Source organism: Sceloporus occidentalis, unplaced genomic scaffold, assembly GCF_023333645.1.
Source record: "Sceloporus occidentalis isolate IW3139 unplaced genomic scaffold, rSceOcc1.0.p SCAF_131, whole genome shotgun sequence".
Classification (NCBI taxonomy): Eukaryota; Metazoa; Chordata; class Lepidosauria; order Squamata; family Phrynosomatidae; genus Sceloporus; species Sceloporus occidentalis.
This window is the reverse complement of record NW_028317111.1, coordinates 1,736,595-1,758,921: the sequence shown is the minus strand read 5'-3', so window position 1 is coordinate 1,758,921 and position 22,327 is coordinate 1,736,595. Positions and strand designations below refer to the sequence as shown.

General features: G+C 39.3%; 1 protein-coding gene across 1 annotated transcript in view; it reads right to left on the bottom strand.

The window, feature by feature from the left end:
* Positions 1-2,287: 2,287 nt before the first annotated feature.
* Positions 2,288-22,327, bottom strand: part of PKHD1 (PKHD1 ciliary IPT domain containing fibrocystin/polyductin) — a 168,111-nt gene continuing 148,071 nt past the window's right edge. The window contains exons 56-59 of the mRNA XM_089499223.1: positions 17,575-18,589; positions 10,494-10,629; positions 9,114-9,201; positions 2,288-2,349 (exon numbers count right to left, since the gene is read on the bottom strand). Of these exons, the coding sequence (XP_089355349.1) occupies positions 2,288-2,349; positions 9,114-9,201; positions 10,494-10,629; positions 17,575-18,589 (1,301 nt within the window). The remainder of the gene's footprint in view (positions 2,350-9,113; positions 9,202-10,493; positions 10,630-17,574; positions 18,590-22,327) is intronic.

Below are 22,327 nucleotides of genomic sequence, written 5' to 3'. Positions count from 1 at the left end.
CCGCAGAGCTGTATACAGTAATATAACCCCCAGCACTGTATACAGTAATATAACCCGCAGAGCTGTATACAGTAATATAACCCCCAGCGCTGTATACAGTAATATAACCCCCAGCGCTGTATACAGTAATATAACCCCCAGCGCTGTATACAGTAATATAACCCCCAGCGCTGTATACAGTAATATAACCCCCAGCGCTGTATACAGTAATAACCAATGCCAACGAAGTCCGTTCCTGCGCAGACTTTCATTAGTCGTAGTAACAGTCATTTAGGTTGAAAAGTCCTGGTCAACTCTTCTACCTACTGCCTTCTGTTCTGCTTTTTAAAAGAACGTCCTGGCCATTTTTGAAGGCATCTATTGTATCTGATAAAACCCCCCTCTCTCTCGACAGTGAGAGTGGCTGGTTTGGTAATAAGACTAAGCCATTCTATTATTTACCACAAGGCAGTATGATAAGGAGTCGGGGTGTTTAGTAGATTGGGGGTCAGATAACAGAGCGAGAATCATACAAATGGCTGATATGCAGCTGCCTAAACACATTATATTATATTAAAACTACAACTGGTTATTTTTTTATTTTTTTTTTAAACCGCACAATATTTCTGAAAACTTTTTTTAAGCTACAAATAAATGGTAGAAGCACTCTTAATGAAAATAAACTAGACAGCTAGAGATAATGAATGCATATGGGCTGGTCTGTCCCTGTATAACATAATTGCAAGACCTCTCTCGCCACAACTTATAGAGGGTCAGCTCGACCCTTCCAACAGGAGAAGCTCGTTGAGGTCTTCCTTCATAATGTGAAGCCAACAATACGAAACATTCAGCCGAAGTGCAAACACTTGGTTTTGGGAATAGGTTTGGGGTAAACCTATATCACGGCACACACTGTAAGAAAAATATTCTGTAACCTTGATATTGAGAGATATAAAAGATTAGAAGCCACACTTTTGTTTTACAGATTTTTTTGGCAGAACTCTATTCTATTTAAATTCCATCGACATCGAGTAGAATTTATGAAGAGCTTGTGTTGGGCAAGTTGTATGGTGCTGGAGATCCATCCTCATAAATCTCATGTTCCTACTGACTCCTTGGACCCCCTTGGCAGACAACGAAGGTACCGGGGGTACTTCCATTACTAGAAATCAAAGAACTTTTCTGAAAGGCAAGGGCTCATTAACTCCATGCGCTGGGTCACTCTGTAAAATATTCAAGGAGGATCTGTACCCCGTGACCATGCCCAGGAGGTCAAAGGTTTAGCTATATTCGTGGCACATAAACACAAACAGTCATATAGCATGCAGAATATATATATATATAAAAAAATAATAATAAAAATTAACATTTAATGACTCTTTTATATACATAGTAATGCCGATATCGGGTTTAACCCCTTCATGACAAAGCCTGTACACGTACGGGCTCACAATTCATTGTTTTTAATGGGTTTAAGGACAACCCTTAAGGGGTTAAATGGGTCTTCCTAAACTTTCCTTTCTTTAAATTGGAATCATTATACTGTATGTCATACTACTTTTAATGTTTTATTTACCCATTGTACATCGCTGCAGAACATGATGGCGCTATATAAATGAAATAATAAAAGAAATAATAGTTACCATTAGAACTGAGAAAGGTGGAAATTGAGTCGCTAAACAGAAACTAGTACACAAAAAATAAGATATTTCTTCTAAATCAGAATAGCGTGTTTTGGTGTTAAATTTCTACCCCCGCCCTCTTCGAAACAAAAACGGGACCGCAGCAAATAATTGCGCGACTGTGTCAGGTAGGATTGTGCGCTTTGTAAGACCTGATAATGTTTACAGCGATCGTAAAAAGTGTGTCTGGCGGTTTAAAAGCATTGCAGACACCTTCGCTTTGCAGCTTCTGTTCGAAAACCCCCTAAATCTTAATTTTTACACTCCTTGCGGGCAAAAGAGCACAAGCCCCAGCTCACTGTTTTATCATCAGGAAAAAGGATGTTAATAAAGAGGCAAACTGTGGAATTTATGGGCATTGTTTATAGTATGTTACAGTTTTACGAGAAAACTTCGCCGTCGCATTGTGGATCCTGCACTCTATAATTTGGCAAGGAAACCATAAAATTGAACTTGTTGAAATAAACCCGTTTTCAAAGTAACACGAACATAATTGGAAAATTAGACTCATGTGCACAGCTAGAATTGCTGGGTTGCAAACTTTTTTTTATCTCTCTTTTTTTTTTTTTTTTTTTTTTTAAAGCCGGGGACCAGGCTATACGATGCATCTCGAGAAACAGAATTAGCTATGGAACAAAATCAAAGGGAGGCTTGCTATACAAAGTTGTAACAACCGAGTCACCAAATCCTTAAAAAAAATAAAAATAATAAAAAAAAATTGCAAAAAAAAAAATGATTCTAACAGTGGAGCGCTTTAATGTATTTTTTGTTATTTCTAAAATTAGACGATGAGATCTGGGAATGGAATTTGCATTTTTTTTGTGTACTGTGTAGAAAAAGACCTTTTTATCCTCAATTCATAGAGGGTTTATAGAGCATTTTAGAAGCCGAATGTCCGGGGTCTATGGAATTTTATTCCAAGGCACAATTGTCATAAAGGTATAGTTAATGAAGAGTCCATCTGTGGATGAGTTCCTGTTAGGACTCGCCTGTGAGGTCCCACTAGGCACCGTTGGATCCAACGCTTGACTAGGCTGGTGATCGTGTGCAAGGATAACATCACAGGGCGTATTATACTATCGTGACCCCTAACTGACCTCAGATGAACCCAGAAGTGCCGTAAAAAACCCTGGTTCTTTATTTCACTTACTGCCCTTGGTTAGTGTAGACATCCTAGTATTTGCCCCGGCTGTTCCTTTGAATCTGGTGTGGGTTCTTGATCGAGTTTGGTCATCTTGGAATCCTGACCTGGTCTGTTCCATGATTACCCTCGCTCCACGATTTGGTTTTGATGAACCCGGTTTGGTTCCTACTCAGCTCGGCCTCTGCGTTTGTCTTCTGCTTTGGTTCTGAAGCTCTGGTTTCCTTGGTTCTTGTGGACCTGCATCTGGTCCAGTCTCCACTTCAGGGTTCCAGAACTCTGCTTACGGTTTAAAAATCTCATCTAATTAAATACACATTGTGTAGAGAGAATCCCAGAGGGGTTTATCATGAGTCTCAAGGTTCCACTGGGCTATATTAATCAATAGACACGAGAGACTCAGGGTAAGCACGAAGAGCTGTACCGTCATGTTTGGGGTGTGCAATTAATGACCCCAAGGAGACCATCATATGCAAATTTCATGGTGTCCCTTTTGGAAACAGATGATTGGATCCTGCAGAATGATCCCATATGCATTTGCCCATCTCCTATCCCTAGCTATTTCCAAGCGGGAGATGTGTTGGCGCGCGATATACTCACCTACAGTCAGCTCTAGCACCGGCTCAGTTGATGCTGCATATGCTTCATACAGCCAATCAAAGACTAGAATTGTTGGACCACAGAGACAGAAGGCAGCTGCAGCGGCAGGGCTGCAACTGCTCTATCAGATAAGTGTCCCCCCCCCCCATTTATAAGTACTCGCGAGGTTTAGTGTTACTCACAGAGTACGTTAATATCCATTTTTATTTATGTATATAAAAAAAATGCATAAAAATAATCACACATTTTAAGGCAAAATTACAAATCATTAAAAAATATATATTTTTTATTGCCGGTACTGTCCTTTAAAAGACACCGGTACCAAGTGCCCTCGAAAAACCATTTAACCAACATTTTAGGAAGTCGGAAACTGGAAATAGAACAATGATTTATGAATGCTTTGAATGAAACATGATACTAATAAAAACACGTATAAATTGTGTAATTTCATTTCCAGAGGAATTTGTAACACCGCATTCATAAATAAAAAATAAAAAAATGCAATTATAAGTATTACAAAAATCAGTGCTTTACCTCATAAATATGTCCTATTAAAACCGCTAAACCAGAACGCAAAATGAATGCCAAATATGTATTACATATTAAGTTTTATTTAAAAACATGAAATCCGCAACACAAACGAAAAAAGTAATTAACGCTTAACATAAAAAAAATGAGAACTGAATATATACCCCAAATGTATTTGATAATGTAAAACAAATAAATAAAATAAGGACTTTAAATTAAAATCTCAGGATTCGGTCTAGTTTCTATATAGAAATTAATAAAAAGGAATTAATAAATAAGTAATGAATATGTTTTAATTAATTAAAAAATGAAAGCGGGAATAATTACCTGGAGGAGAAGTAACATGGAATATGAGGCACCAGCTTGACCCAGACCTTGAGATGGCCAGGTTAGTGAAATTTCCCCATCCATGATGAATAACCACCGTCGTGTTCCCTAAAAAATTCCAAACTAGTTAGTGCTATAATTGGGCTCTGTTTCCGATTCTTTTCTGTGCTTGCTGCTAACAATTAATGATAAGTCACCCGAGATTTTAATATTGAATACCATTGATAAATATACACCACTTTTCAGAAGTTTTTCATGGAAAACAAGGACATTTCTGGCTGTAACATAATTCCAAAGATCAATTAGGCTTTTAAACTCAAACTTGGATCACAGGAGTGATGGGAGTGATAAAGGGCCATTGGAACACAGGAGTGATGGGAGTGATAAAGGGCCATTGGAAGACAGGAGTGATGGGAGTGATAAAGGGCCATTGGAACACAGGAGTCATGGGAGTGAAAGGGCCATTGGAACACAGGAGTCATGGGAGTGAAAGGGCCATTGGAACACAGGAGTGATAAAGGGCCATTGGAACACAGGAGTGATGGGAGTGATAAAGGGCCATTGGAACACAGGAGTGATGGGAGTGATAAAGGGCCATTGGAAGACAGGAGTGATGGGAGTGATAAAGGGCCATTGGAACACAGGAGTCATGGGAGTGAAAGGGCCATTGGAACACAGGAGTCATGGGAGTGAAAGGGCCATTGGAACACAGGAGTGATGGGAGTGATAAAGGGCCATTGCAACACAGGAGTGATGGGAGTGAAAAAGGGTCACTGGAACATAGGAGTGATGAGAGTGATTTCATGTTCTTTTAATGGACAAAATCTGCTTTTCTAATTTCTAATTGACTTTCTAACAGTAGGGTGGGTTTGATGGAGTACTTTATTATTAATGTATCTATGTGTACAAGTGCCAGATCTGGCCCCGTTTCTCTCTTCACACCGATAGCCATAGGCCAGGGCATAGTTTAGTGAAAAAAATAAAATAAAAAAATAAAAAAAGCAGGTGATTCTTGTGCTCTTAAACTTCCCGGTACCAGGGGGTTCTAAAATCAGACCATGGGCATTACTGAGACTTAAGGCCAGAGGACCGAGCTTTCCCCCTCTCACAGGTACTCGCTTAATCTTATCCAAAAGGCTAGAAAGGCCGACAGGGGTTGGGGCAAGTCATGGGTACCATTTTGAACTTTTCTGAGCCAAGTGGAGATATAACTTGCTCTTGCTGTAGTTCTCTGATGTATTAGAACCTGAAGGCTGAACACAGAGATTTTGCCGTGTTTAGGCTTCTCCTTAAACATATGTCAAGTACCAAAAATATAAGATTTCATTATTATTATTATATACTTTGTGCCAGGCAGCGGATTCTGGATTTATGCAAATTACAGAGCATTTTTTTTTTTTGCTTTTTATATTCCCATATGTTCAGTTACGGGAATAAAGCCGAACTGTGAATTTAATCACTAAATACGCTTTACATGGGAGACGTTTGCAAAGTCTCAGCGTATGTGATGGATGCGATAATTGTTTTATAAGCACAGTTTTCTTTCTGGGAATATAGATTATGGGGTTTTTCAGCGTCCAGGGAATAATGATTATAGCTCTTTTTCCCCCAATGTCCTGGCAACACTTAGGGCTTTAATTCGCTTTAAAGAAGGTGCTCGAAATGCTGATATAATCAGACCAGATCAGAAATATAGAGTTTGATGGCAGATAATAGCAATTCAGCCCACCTGCCGTAAAAACATCAAACCTTACTTGAGTTCTACCACCTCTGCTAGAAGGTTTTTCCACTTATCCACTGCGCTCACAGGGAAGAAATAATTTCTTACATTTGCACCATCCTATAGCGGTAACGGATTGTTCAACTCTCTTGCAAAAGTTTGTGTGACGGGCATTATCCACTAATGTGTGCCTTCTCCTAGGTTTAAGGTTGTCAGCCAGCATCAAAAGCAAACTCAGCCACTACCCAGGTCAGCTGAGAAGGAGCTCTCCCCCCTCCTGCTCCAATAAGGGGGCTGTGAGGGGTAGATTTGGGCAGATGTAGGGCAAAACCAGAGATTGCACAAGTCGCATTAGTCTATCGGTACGGAATCTTAAATTGAAGTTGGGTAACGGGAATTGGGTAACGCAGAAAGACATGTAAAGCTACAGGAGGTCTCTTCTTCAGGTCTAAGGTCCCCATCTTCTTCTATGTTGGCCAGGAAGTTTAGGGTTCCAACTTACAATTAAAACCTCTTAAAACCTTCACAACGTTCCATGTTGTCATGAAAAAAATCTATCATGATGGCGTGAAACATCATGAAGAAAGTAGCAGTGTGCGCTCTTGCTTATGTCGCTATCTGCCAGTTCCTGGTGCAGTCCCCGGGAACCGCTATTCAGAAGTCTCGAGCGATTAAGAGAGACTCGAAAAAGTTATTTTTTTTAAATGATAATATAAAAATGTAAAAAAGTGTGCCGACAGGTTGCCAGCTGATCTATGCAAGAGATCAGATGTGATGGCACAGCAAAAGCCACTCACCCCACAAATAAAATCAATAAAATGCATCAAATAAAATACAAATAAGAAAAAATACCCGACATCCACATTTTTTTTTTATTTTTTTTTTTAGAAATGGGCTGATGACTCTCTGGATTACAACTCCCATCAGCCAAGCTGGTGATAAGGGCACTGGGAGTTGTGGTTTACAAGGCTGGCATACTTGTAAAAATGTAAAAAAAAAAAATTATGTAAACTGTTTGTACAGTGTATTATAACTTAACCCTTTATTTGCTGCCTACCATGCCTTGAAATGTAAATGAAAAAAAAAAAAAAAATCTTATGCACGTGGGGTACTACAGGGTACTTCTGTAACCTGGATATGCTGCTAAATACTTTTTTGTGGGATCCCCTGCAGTAACATTTAATGTGTGCCAACAATCCCAAGAAACATGGAAAGTTTGATAAAAAATGCAAGGATTGATGCCCAACTGACAGCATGATAAGTGTGCAAATGCTCCTAGTGAAATACTCTGGGTTGTTTTCTCTCCAAAATTATATACTTTGGTAGGGGTATTTTGAGCTTGTGTCCCAAATGAGACATAGGCGTCACAAAACAAAATTAGAAAATTTCAAGTTTCAAAGGAATCCGTGTTCTATTTTGTGACCCGTAAATTCGAAAAAAACAAAACAAAAAAAAAATTAAAAAAACCCTATGCATGTTGGGTTTTTTCAAAATTAAGACACTTAATCTATTTTGTGGCGATTTTATCAGCCGAACCATTTTAATAGTGAAATATTACAAAAAAATAGTTTTGTTTTTTTTCTCCAAAATGTTCTTTATTTTAATGTGTCATTCATACTAAACGTTGAACTATACATCTTAAACTGGTATAAAAAGAAAGCCTTTTCCGTCCATGAAAAAAACAACTTGTTTTTCTTAAAAAGGAGAATCACAGTTAAGATAACAGAGCGTAAAAACGCTGGAAAAAAAATCATTTTGGGGGGGCACAAGCCACCCTCAGTAAAGTAGGGGTTAATTACAGCTTTTAAGATCAACAGGAATTCTAAAACATGGGTTAAAAATTTATTAACCGAGGGCTGGTTAAAAAAACGCGTCCCGGCGCGATAAGCTATGGACATGGTTGATGGAATCCTGATGTACGTGTTCTGCTTCTCTCAGATCTCTCGCGAGCGCACGGTTTATAGATCAGGACCGTTGCGTTGAAATACATTGTAAATCGTCATTCCAAGCACAGGAGCCAGAAGGCGTCGGATGTGTTTCTCCGACATCGTTTTGGCTTTTTGGAAAACATGCCTCCGAATCTCAGTTTAACATTTATATAATGACTTTTTATTTTTTTATTTTTTTTTTATTTTATCCACTATAGTTTTTAATATAGAACCAAAACCGAGCTCCGTCGCGTTACTCGGCTTCGTCGGGAGGAAAAGATGGCTTTTGACTTAACTAATTCTGATTAAACGCGGGTTTCTGTTCTTTAAACATGAGAACAATATACTCTTTTCTCCATAAAACGGGTGCGAAGCACTGCCGACAGCTGTACGGTGCACTTTATAGTCGAGGAAGGGTTTGTCGGCTGTAATTTCTGCGTGTATGAAACATCCGCGAAATGCAAAACATATTTTACGTTTGCTCGCGTTAATTGTTTGTCGAGTTTGTGCGAAGTCTATATTTTATGCATTGAATTTTGTTACGAGATAGCGAGAGTAAAACAGATACTAAAGTAAATAACCCAGAGGTGCAGCCGAGCAGGGGGGGAGGGGGGATAAATACATACAGTCTTTGGTATACAGGTTCCAGTAGAATACATAAAAAAATATAATACAATTAGGGGAAAAAAAAGATTTAACAAACAGGCAGGGGTGGGTTGGCACCCTGCCCAACTTGCACCTACACACACACTAACTCACGCTTACTTGGAACCTGTCCTGATCATGTTATATTGCATATATGCTATACATCCCTTACCTGGCATTATGTTATATAGTATTATGCACAGCACTATGGAATATGATGGCGCTATATAAAAGAAGTAATCATAAATGTATATTATCTAATAGGCGTTAATTATTTTTACCAGCCAAAAATTACATCATAATTGCATTGCCACACCGATAGATTGCAACAACCTAATGGGAAAGAGAAAAAATGGCAGTTCCTTGCAGAACACAAAATGCGTTACATTACATTTATTAACATAGCGCCAGCAGACTCCATAGGACTTCAGAGTCGGTGCCAAAACTGGTACAAAAGGAGAAGCGGGCCCTGATCTTGTGAGTTTACAATCTAGTCGAGCAGTCAGTGTGTCACATCAACACGTGACGACATCATCATCATGACGTTTTTGAGTAAAACTTACCTTTCAGAGGAGTATTTGAAGAATCTTTAAGGTAGGCTGATAAGTACCAGGGATTTGACGGGGATCCTAAATTCTGAACCCGATTTCCCTGCAGTTGGAAAAAAAAATAAAAATAAATATAAATCAATTACAATCACACACATTTACAACAAATTGACGGTAACAAAAAATTACGCGTCGCTTCTTTGCTACTCGCCGACATAAAACAGTAAACAGAAAAGCTGTAGATAAGGTCGGTAATTGTTTGCCTGATGACGTTACTGCGGGAAGTCGTGTACGGCGGAGACAGCCAAATGGCCTTTCGTATCTACCTTGGGAAATTGTTAACAATCACGCATATGCAGCTATCCTGCGTTGTAAATAGATCTGAAAGCAATCAGCAAACAGAAAGGACATATTGTTATGATGGAGCACAAAACATAATCAGATTGTTTCCGAATAAAAAATGGAAGAATTATTTGCGTATAAACTGTATATATTAGGGTTATGTCAGAACATGTGCACTTTATATATACATATTTTAGGAAGTAACCATAACTGGGAATTCTTAGGGTTTTTGGCCCAGTCTCAGGGTGAAGCGGCAGAAGAGGTATATATTATCTATATCCCCGGCTTCTAGGCAGGTGGAGGCACTGCCAATAGTTAAAGAACCCCAGTCTCTTGATGCTCAGGGTCACCCTTTGAGCACCAAGGCGGTAATCATGGAAGGGGCTGGTAAGTGTGGCACAAAAAGGGGGTCCTACAAGTATCCGGTAAGTTGTGAGTGATCTTGGCGGGGTTCTTCGGCAATGGATGAACATTCTACTCTCTTTCCACAGCAGGGTCCCCCCACTCAGGCAAGGAGAAGCTTTCTGTAGATCCCGTAATTAAATCACGAAGTTCACTTTGGGGCATAATTGGACCGGATCTTAAAATTGTAATTATAAGGTAATATTTCTCTGTATAATCGATATTTGCTATAATTAAATTGCTTATTGTAGCTACAACAATAATTAGGAGTCTTACACTTATGTTCTATACCGCTACCTCCTTCTACATTGTAAACGCATTTGAAGGGACAATTTACTTCCCGACCGCCCCACTAACGACAGATGCTCATTAAAGTACTTTGCGAGTACCTTAATATGCATTCTTCAAAAAATAATAAAAATGCTTACCTGAGGTAGAAGCTGCAGCTCTGGAGCTGTAGCTACTCACCTTTTCTGTGGTCAGATGGTTCTCGCCGCTGATTGGCTGCTTGAAGCGTCCAATCAGTGTCAGGAAAGCACTCTGGAATCAGCTCTAAGAGCATTGCTATTTGTACAGGGAAGCGGGCTTTGGAAGTATTGATCGCAAAGGACGGGGACAGAAAAATAGGAATATTCTAAGGTGCAACTGTACCTTTACGTCTAAAAATGTAACTTTAGGCTGCACGGAAAGGGGTTTTCCAACAATCCCATCCATCGGCTGCTGTTGAATAAAGACGCTGTATGGGCGCACATACACAATGGCATCATTTTCTGATCCAGTCCAGTTCCTTGTGGAAAAAAATATAGAATATTGGCGTCCAGTAATTACAGGTAATTAAAGAACACACATACACAAGTCATGAACACTCTGTACAGCTATAGCGCTTTCTACTTTAAATGGTGGCGTGTAAAGCTTGCACGAGGCTCAACAGATTGATCACTTTGTTGCGTACATGGTGTAACTGTATATTCGCAAACGTTGCAGCTGGGGTTGAGCCTCTAATTGTTGGGAGGCCAAGCCATTCACCCATCAGGGCTCTCTTTTCCTTCTCCTTGGTGGACCCAACATTGAAGACTGGTGGAACGTTGCAGAAGAAAAATCTGCACCGACAGAGGTACACATCTGCCATCTCCAGCAAACCAGGAACCATCTCACCATGACACCACCTCTCCAAATGTGACACTAGCAGTAGAGGTCTACTCATGCTTTGATTACGCAGGGAGTGACATAATAAAGTACCTACTAAGTACTTGAATGGGCGTTGATCTTTGGTGAGGTTGTTTGAAGCAACAGTGTCCCTTTTAACAAATGATTATTATATTTTGTAAATATAATGTTGACGCACACATAGGTAGATTGGCAGTTCTGCACCCATGGGTTACCTCTTGATGACACTATTGAAAAACATTCAATAGCACTGTGCTTTCTATAAAATGTGTTATTGCACAGGCAACATTACCGAGAACCCCAACCTGCCTGCGACCCAAACCATGATTTCTGTTCCATTGGCTGTTCCAGGACTACGAAAAGTCAGAAACGTCCACAAAACAGAACCTGAAATGGTTTTATTAAGGGTCCGCCTGACCACTGGTCGATCCAACCATTTCTCAACCACCCGTAGACCTTTGAAAGCAAACTGTAAGCCATGTTTATAGGAATCTAATGTAAATCGGCTCACAAACAGAAAATGAGTATGTGTGTCATTGTTCCACGTGCTTTTCTTTTCCACATCACAACTCTGTAAATGAATGACTATCACCTAACCCCTGGCGTCAGGCATTGCTGTTTAATGACATCACTTCACAGGTGGCCAAAGCCATTTCCCTCTAAAAGCCACATACCTCCTACACACCCAGGGAGAATGGTTATTAGACTACGACAAACCAACATGTTTCCTATGCCTCCCATACACATTACATGCTCTATTTAAGTAATCCTAATTTTTCCTTCTGGAGAACTTCATTTCAATATGGGGAAACAGCGTTTTCCTAAAAGCTAAGCAGGTCAATCTCCATGTTTACACTAAGTCATGTCCACGCCATGAGAACAATAAGTGTATTGTTGACCAAATAATATTATTTCATTGAGTTATGGGTACAGGCCAGACATCTTCCAGCAGAAGACATTTACTAGAGATGCCACGCTCCATGTGTTATCCCTCGCATTCATTGGTTGTGGGTTATTGAGGGCAATTGCTACATATACTTATCAGCAGGCGTTTGAGTATCACTAGATGGGTTAACCCTGACAATAGACTCCATGTTAACATTAGGGTGATGGTTATCCAGACCAGTCGCCCCATCTTTATCGCAATCTCGTCTCCGCACATTGGGCGAAATAAAAAGGTCTTTGGTGGAACAGTCCCAGCCAAGGCAGAACGAGGGCTGTCATCTTGGGTCCTCGGCTTTGGAGGACCAACACCAGTGACAATCCCAGTAGAATATCCCAACAGCCCGACGAAATCGCTGGACGGAGCTTTCCTTGGGGTGATGTTAATTTGCCAAGGGCCCGGTGCCCCCTATGGATACCATGCATGGTTTGTGACACATTCAATAATTAATCCTTGGCTTTGTTTCGTTCCAGTTTAACGTTACCAAGCATAACAAACAGATTCAGGTTATGGGATCCTATCCTTAGCAACCATTAACTCCGTAGAAGAAAGTACACTAAGCAAATGCCTTATACCAGAAAGTGGACGATGGCCGAATCTCAAATAGGTAATAACCACATGCTAATATGAAATCCAAAGGAATTGTCTTTTTTCCACGACTAGAGTAAAATAAACGTAAATAATCAAGTCATTGTTTGTTACGTTTATATGGATTTAAAGCTGCTGTTCCAGTTACACAAAACATTCATTTCACCCTCTAGTAAGGATAAATAAACCCCACGAGATCTGTCATTTTTAATAATTTTTTCCCCAGAGGTTTAAAAAACGTTTTAGATTATTTTTTCTATTTCAGCTGTTATGGCAACAGCCTATCAGTGCCTGCTTTTGTCCCGTGACAAACAAAAATATTAATTATTCTTATGTAATATTAAAGAAATAATTGGAAGCATTTGAGCGATCGGCAGTAATAATGTTTCCACTGATATTTAGTTGTAAAAGTGTTACGTTCAGCAGCGTAGCTTCTTTATAAATTGGCAAGTTTAGTTTTTTTTCTCACTAAAGTAATCAGTACGGATAAGGAAATTAAAGAGTCTAGCACACTGGGCATCGGATAAATAGCTTCACACCGTATCTCGGAAGAGATTAAAGAACATTGATGTCATTTGTGATGTAATGAAAATGAGAATTATGAGAGTCAATTAGCCAATAAAGAAACTACAGAACGAGCAGAACCCACAATGATTCATTCAGGTAACTTTTTCCTCTATAGCATTAAGGTACAGCATCCCATTTCCATCCCATCAATTGCAGCTGGCCTTTTAAAAACGAATAGATTGTAGAAAAGTTAAAATGAATTCCATCATACAAAGTGCTACTGGATGCATAATCAGAATGATGGAAATTTTCTCCTACATTTTTTTTTTTTATTATTTAATTTTTTTGTTCTTTTTAACAGACTTTTTACTGAATGCAAGGAGCTTCCCAAGCTTTAGAGATACTGTACAAATAAGTAAAAAAATAAATAATTAGAATATGATTATTAATAAAAAATATTTTTTTTTTAATTTGCAATATAATTGTTTAACTTTGTTATAATTTTTATCCTGTTGAAAAAGTCCAGTTAAAGTAGTAACAAATATATATATATATATATATATTTATTATTATTTCTAAAAAAGGCATAATTGGTTCTAAATTTAATTAACACCCCAAAAACAATTTCTCTTTAACCGCCGCGGTGAAGCGGCTTCTGCCCTTAAAAGACCCCGTACCGTGGGTGTAACTGGATTTTTTACGATATGTTATAATAGTGCAATAAATCTGTTAGCTTAAAATCGAATCTCTGTGGCCTTTTAGAGAAATCATCATTAAATGCAGTGCTCTCTTAATGATCCCATCAAACTGAAATTGTTTAATCTACAGTGGAGGTGAAAGGGCACGCGATGAATTTTTTATAATACGTCAACTTGACACGTGACAGCAAAAACTATAATAGATAAGAGCAAAAGTAAAGGGCACACTCTTCTTCCGATAGGTCAACAACAGCCAAGAGAGTCACACATCGCCTTTTTCCTTCACTCACCTGATGTATTTCCATTTAATATGGACACCCAATTAATACCGCTGCAGCTTAGCTAACCTCATTTTGGGTGAATTATAGCACGCACCCCCTCCCCCTCTTTCCCTGGAAGTGATCACGATATATATCACCGCATTGTAAGAATTAGCGCTAATTGATATGAGTTACCGCGCCATGTTGGGACACTTTCACAGTGTAAGCCTTATTGGGTCTTGTTAAGGATTAGGGCGAAATTGGATTTTCCTGCACGTTGCCGTGGTTACACGAGCCACTTGTACCGTTCCCTTGTTTCACAGCGATCTCTAAACGTTGTTACTCAAAGCTCCAAAGAGATTAACACCTTATTGCAAGTAACGCAGATTCGTCATGGCTCTATCATTATCCAATTTAAAGCCTCTAATGTGACCGGGGCCAGCTATCAGAATGACCTACAGCTAAATGTTAACACTTTTCACCCCTATTGAAAAAGGCAGTGTGTGTGTGTGTGTGTGTGTACGAATGTGTGTGTGTGTATGAATGTATATATATGACATCCTTAAAGCTGCCATTATTAAAACACTGGCAGTCTGTAATATTACATAGGTATAGTCGACAATATTAATTAACATACAGAGACAGATAAGTGAAAACTGCAACTAGGTAACACCATTCTTACACTTTCGGATTTTTCGCTCTAAAATAATATATCAAACAAATTAAACATTCCAACACAATATTACATATTCATAATCGGTTGTTCTGATCATTGCCAAAGCATAAGAAGAAAGGTAATGGATAAAAAAAAATATATATATTCTAGATTTGTAATTTTTTGTATATATTGTAGCTTCTCTCAGACAGGATTGCTTTAGGTCTTTCTATTGGCCGCACGGTCATCTTAACAAGTCCAATGCTAGAGGTTCGCAAATCTGCCTAAAAGCTGCCATATAAATGATTGAACACAATTTCCTTGAAAATATTATGCCAAAAAAAAGTTTTCCCCTGTTTAACTTCACCGTTAAGTCACACATTACTGCCCTTGAATGTTAAAAAAACAAGATAAGTCAAAATTATGTCTACGACACTTAAAAAAAAAATTTAGCGTGTAGATTTTCAAATAACTATTTTAAAAAAGCTTTAAAAAAAATATCAAGTAGATTTTGAAATATCAGGCCAGCTTGCTTCACGCTGTGGCATTGTCTCTAATTACTTCTGTAATTATTTATTACTAGACATGCACATAACATTTGTCAACTAATCACTGGCTTTTTTGTGTACTGTGTGATGCTGCAATAGTCACATGTTGTATGCATGTCATTTTACACCAGATTGCATGCGCTGCGCACACACGTGTGCAATGACATGCTCCAGATGACAAACATGGGACAAGTGGATCCCTCACCAAAGTTTGCAGGGGTCAGTCCCATCACTGAACCAAGATTTACCTCCTAGGTGTCCCCTTTTTGCAGGACAGTCCTGATGTTTGGTCCCTGTCTCGCAGTGGGGATCATGGGCTAATTGAGGAGATCCTCTGGTGGTAGAAGATAAGTGGTTGAGGGTATTACAGTGAGAGGATTTAAAAACATGCATGGTACAGGCATACGAGTCCTGAATGGAAGATGAGACCAACGACTGATTGGAAGAGGGGGCAGACTAGATGGGGAACGAGGCTGTTTCTGTGTCCCCGGTTAGCTGTAAAAATAAAGGAGGTCGGTGGTGTAACAGCACCATTGCTGCTCCCACACAGTCATATCACAATTCTCTGAAGCTGAGCTCCCTAAGGTGGCTCTTTGGTTAAAGTGGGTGGGTGAACACACCTCACTCTTGCCCTAGTCCCACCCACTCTCCCTTCTGACCCCACCCCTTCTTACCTCTAACCACACCCCACCACACATGCGTTCCAATTTAGGCACCTGAATACAGTTTTCCTTAAAGAGACAAGCGGCAAGGAGGAAGAAGCTTACAATCTAGAGTATACACCGTATTGTCCCAATTATAGGCCACACTTCTCCTAATTTAAATCTTTATAATCTAAATTTATATATTCTTGGTGTCTCCCTAACCTTTAGGCCAGGGGTGTCCAACCTGCAGCCCTCCAGGACTACATCTCCCATACTCCTCTGCCAGGTCCTTAGCTGAAAGAGCATTATGGGAGATGTAGTCCTGCAGCAGCTGGAGGGCCGCAGGTTGGACACCCCTGTTCTAGGCCGACCTCTTCAGTGTCCCCGTCTCCTGCAGCTCCGTTTCTTCTCTTACCGTTCCTTGTTCTTCTGTCTTCTTTCCCCGCAAATCTGTCTGCGTTATTCTGGCCTATCAGAGTACTTAAGGAAAAGAGCGGAGTCACAGGGACAGCCTCCCCTTTCTCCAGAAGGGGAGAGGGTATGCCGGGAGGCTCCAAACTTTTCTCGGAAGTGCACGGGAGGCCTGTTCACGGAGAGAGGGGCGAAGACAGAAGACACGGGGAGAAGCAGACGAAGACAGAAGAAATAAGAACAAGGAGATGCAAGAGAAGAAGCAGGGATGCAGAAAATGAGACAGAGGACACGGAAGTGGTGAGCAGAGAAGGCAAGGAGACATTGAATGAGAGCGTGAGCAAGTGTGAGAGTGTGAAAGCGAAAAAACACTTTTACCCTTTTTCTAATATGTACTTAAAAAAAAAACCTAAAAAACTATAAATAGCACCAAACTAACGTTGCGGCCTATAATCAGACAATACTGTAAGGCCATCCTGCTGTTGATAAATACATTTCCACCGATCAGTTTGTTGTTTTTGCTGGCCATGGGTATGTTTGATACATGACGTTCAGGTTACATATAGGATTTTTAATGGATAGCCGTGGTGGAACCTGGTTCATCATATCTGAAAGGAAACCATCCTCTCTGCACCGTGAACGCGGGTAAGTCAATAAAGTCCCACAATTTGGCTTAATGTGCTGCCGCCAGCTGAGCTGTCTTATTGTAACAGATTTGACGCTGCGTGTTATCAGCCATTAGCAATAGTTAAGTTTTTTATTTCAGGCATTGCAGAGAGTAACGCTGAACGCCCTGTATCCGAGCGCCTGCACAGAGCCGCATTTAGATTCAAAAAGCACAAAATAAAATGGAGAAATACAGAAATGTTGTAGAATTTCTTCACATGCGCTTCTAGGAATTTTTTTATAAAATTATTGCTGAAATTAAATTTTTTGTGGTTTTATTTTAAAAAAAAACAAAAAAACACTATATTGTATTTCAAATTATAACTGAACCATGTTTGATTTTTGATAGACATTTTTTTTTTTTTTGCAGGGATGGGATCTTTTGATAACATTTTATTTTGCACATAGAATGTGCAAACTTTTGAATTTTTTAGTGAATTGTGCTGCGAAAAAGAAATCCAGAATTGTAAAAGCTAAATATAATTATACTGATGAGCAGCCAAGGGCTCGCTCATGCACTACACTGGGGTGTATGTATTTATACAGTATATTCAATTATATTGGTGGGTATCCATTGTAACAGTCTTGCCCAAAAACAAGCTTATACAAAAAAATTAATAAAAAAAATAAAAAAAAGACACTTACCTAGTGGTGCCTCCAAATGAGGACGGATACGGGTCAATTACCATTAAAGTATTGATCTGCAATGGTAATACTTTCTCTAGTTCTCCAGTCTGAAGGCTGCTAATAATGCTGTTGGCTAAATCATGAAGTTTATCGTACGACAAAAATGGCAAGTGTTTGGTACTTAATATGTCTGTGTTGCCTATTTCCACTAGAATCACTTCTACATTGCTTGGTTGTTCATGATTCAAATGACCATCTACGTGAAGAATGTTCCTTTTAATGTCACGTCCGACTTCCACATTGTTTTTATTGGTGGCATCTAAGGAAGGACATTGTAACTTTCTTTTGGCGCGATTGTCCGTCATAGCCCGTAAATTCCCGACATCTCCTTGAAAAGTCTTCAGTATTGTAATCTGAGTGGGGTCGATACCAAGAACATGTGCTACCTTCAATGGGACTAGATATTGGATCCCAATGCTAGTCCCTTGTGCTATGTACAAAGCCAAATATATGGAAGGATTGGCCCATATTTCCACTGGTTCATCCCCTTGAAGGAGGACGTAAAGGAGATTTTTCCTGAAATTAAAGATATTGGCACCCTGCTTTTCATGAAAAAAATCAGGCTCTGCGTCGGTCAACAACGATGATGTCATTTTCCCCCTGGAGAAAATGGAGAAGCTTTGGGGACTATCGTAAAATAATGCTAATATAAGCTTGGTTGTGTTCTGAACTCCGTTGAGTTGTAGTCTCATAGCTTTTGGAGTTGGGCCACTAAAACATACTTTCGTGATTTTATTTGCTGGTAATATGGAGTAAAAGACTGAATGTGGATTCGAGGAACAGCAGTGGTCTTGGGAGACGTTGCCATTGACAAAGACATCATTAAATCTATCGGTTATTGATATTACGGGAGCCACGTTTTCGAGCTTATGGCCAATATTTTCCAGGACAACAACAGCATGGTCAATCTGGTGACATACATGTCCGTGTAGCTCGGGTTTGTATCTGCAAGTCTTCTCCTTCCTGTAAATACCTAAACAAAAGAAACATTTTGTCAATTGTACCATTTGGCTCTGGGGTGCGTATAATTACCAGACACTTTTCATATTGTGCAAGCAAGTAGGTACTTAATAAAAAGTTGTTTAAAGCATCTCACATGCCCTATATGACCAAAGTATGTCGACACCCCTCCTAATATTAGAGTTTAGGCGTTACAGCCGCACTCATTGCCGACAGGTGTATACAATCGAGCCTTCTCTATAGATAGACATTGGCAGTAGAATGGGTCCTACTGAAGACCTCGGTGACTTTAAATATGGCCACTGTCATAGGTTGCCACCTTACCACAAGTCACTCCATGAAATTTCTGCTCTGCCGCAGTTCCGTAGCATCACTCGCTAAAGAGATCCAAACCGTCTCTGGAAGCCCAAGGTCCCTATGTGCAATGGGAATTATCGGATCGAGTGGTGTAAAGCCACCACCACACTATCTGTGTGATTATTTGGAAGACAGATTAACCATTTAAGTGCCAGGGGGTCGGTACACCAGCTCCTCCTGGGAGTTACAATTTTTGTAGCTTTGCTAAAGTTAGATTTAGGTGACATCAATATAAACGGTTTACCCAGGGAAACCTATCTGTAGACCAAAAAAAACAAACAGGATATGACTTCACGCCAATAATACTAGAGACCTCTATATATACGCTACTAGTTTTCTAATGATCAACTAGACTTTTAAACTTAAACTTGGATCAGCGAACATTATGTGCCATTGGAACACAGGAGTGATAAAGGGCTACTAATACACATCAGACTTCCAGACCATCAAAGATCACAGGCTATAGGTAGCTTTAATAAATACAATAGACGCTAAAAGCAGTGACATATCAGTGACTCCTTTCAACTTTTTATTGCCACACTCTGGGAAACAATAGGATATCAGACTCTTAGGCGAGATTTAAATAGATGGAAACATAGAATTTGTCACCAGCTCAGACCCGTTCAGCACACCTACCCGTCTCGGCTGCCCGATGTATCTGCTGTAAAGTCTCAAACGGAAATCGGTGGTCTCGTCTTAGATTCAGGAGCCGTATGTCTATCCCGTGCGTGTTTAAACCCCTTCCCTGAATAAACCTCAACCACTTCTACTGGAAGGCTGTTCCTCTAATCTACCACCTTGTCAGACGCCAATGGCTTTAGATCCCTGGTTACATATTCAGCTGAATGACGAAGCCCAGACAAAGCTGAATTTCATAAAAAAAATTTTTTTATCCCTATTTAAAATTTTGAAACATTGCAATTTGAAGACGGTATTACAGGTTGACCTGCCTATCTGATGTGGAACTATAATTCCCAGAATCCTCCATTAAAAGTAATCATAATATATATATAATAAAATATATATCTATATCTATATATCTATATCTATATATCTATATCATATATATATACACACACACACACATATATATATATATACATATATATATATATATATATATATATATATATATATATATATATACATACACATACACATACACACATACATATATATATACATACAGACTACAATTCCCAGAACCCTCCATTAAAAATAATAAGAATCATATTACATATATATATATATATATATATATATATATTTATTTAGGCTTGGCTACCTTAAGTATTGTGAAGCTACCAGGACACAAAAACAAACAAAAAATTTTCTCTTTATATATATTGACTACAGCATCAGAAAACAGGAAAGCTTTTTGGTCTTATGGTCGTTTCCGACTCTCCGTATTCAGAACGTCGGCTCGGACGCACCTAATGCCCTAATTCAATTTCTGTCTCTCTCTCTCTTTCTCCGTAAACTGATAAAGCCATCACACCTCTCTGCCATCTGTTTCAGGAGAGACGGTAAATTCACTGGATGCCAGATCCCAAAAAACCAACGCGGTTGGTACCACGCACGGCTCCGAGCCGTTCCTATAATGAAATTTGAAAGGGAAGTCCAGGGCGTAATAAATCTATACCATATGTGACCATTTCCTGTGTCAGTTCCTTTCTCATAACCAGCGAAGAGGGCTTTTTTTTTTTTTCTTTTTTCCTTTCCCCTTCTTTTCATGACCCCACACCATGACTCCAAAATCTTTCATGGCTGCTTACGGGCCTCGGGCTTTTCCACAGCGGTTGCATAAATAAATTCCTTTGACAGCAAACATCATAACAGTTAGAAGTAATGCGTGTTCACCGCAAGTGGTTCTACAGCACACTGGAGAGATGGAATAAGGGGGGGAAAAAAGAAGGAGAAAGGAAAAAAAAAAAAAAAAGGATTATTTTGTTAACACTTAAGAAAAAGAATGTTCTCTGACAAGTAGTGAAAGAATTAAGTCAAATAAATGTGAAATATCTTACGACTAAAATAGCCAAATGATACATTTTCCGACTCTCGGCCCCAATGAAAGAGAAATGGCCCGTTTCTTTCTTCGCGTATAGGAAGTTACATGAAAGATTCTTTTTGGGATGACGTGTCTGGCTCGGTTTGTTTTCACCTTTTAATTAGGATTATTTTAACTTCATGGGAAAAAAAAAAAAAAAACATTTCCCTTAAGGACTCATAAGATCTCCGCAGCTGGCGGGATGACAGATCGTATGTTAATCGTCGTTAAATAAATATCTCCTAAATTTGTACAGCGCGCTTCGATGATGGGCGAGCGAGTTGGGCAAACGTAGGAATTCAATCGATTTATTTGTCATAACATTTCCAAATGAGATTTTCCAATTAGGGGGGGGGGGGGGGAAACTTCTTTGTACAACTTTGTGAAGCTAATAACTAATTAAGTAGATTCCAGAGGACCCAATAATGCTCTTTTTTTGAAGTCTACGTTTGAAGGCATTCCCAGCACAGGTCCAATCATCCCATACTTGACGTTTTTGCACAAATTCATCAGAATTTGATGGGGGGAAAAAAAAGGTTTGAAAAAGTTTGGGAAATTATCCTTGGGTGGAGGATCTGTGGACATCCATGGAACATTTAGGTTAATATAAATCACAAATAATGCCGCCATCTTGTCTGAAAACGGTAATAGAAGGCTGTTTGATATAAAAAAAAATCATAAGTCAGCCCTTTATTGCTACAAGTGTTTTTAATACCCAAGAATACAGCGAGGGATTTTGAAACCATGCATGGGGTCGGTGTGCGGCTGTCCTGAAGAACCCATTAAAGGTTTGAGTCTACATCAGGAAAATCGGGAAGACTTGATGGGCCAAATGGGTCCCGTCTGCTGGCAAATTGTACGCTTTTATGTTTCTGAATCCCCCGGTAGGTCCTGTCACATTCAAGTTCAAATGTGATTTTATCCAGAGATGATTTAATAGATCCAAAAAAACAAAACAGGTAGCAGACTAGAAATCAATGCCAGTCGGACCTAATGTAACGCGATATATAATGCTTCAGAGCTGCTTTATACGTTCCGTACACGGATACAATATAACGCAACACGCCGCGTGTATCATCGGAGCTCCTCTAACACAAACCACTCGTGTTCATTTTTACAGGCTAATAAAATCGATGGCAGAGAGGAAGCGTTTGAAGATTAAAGAAAATGTTTTCTATTATCACAGGGATTAAAAATATTAAAAAAATACTCTTTTTTCCAATTTCCAACACATATCGTACAATATAGAACACGCCGAATGGAATATTGAAAACTCTACTAATGCGAGATAAATAGAGCTCTATGTAAGACATACAGAGGTCACCTTTAAGTTGTCTCTATTGTACT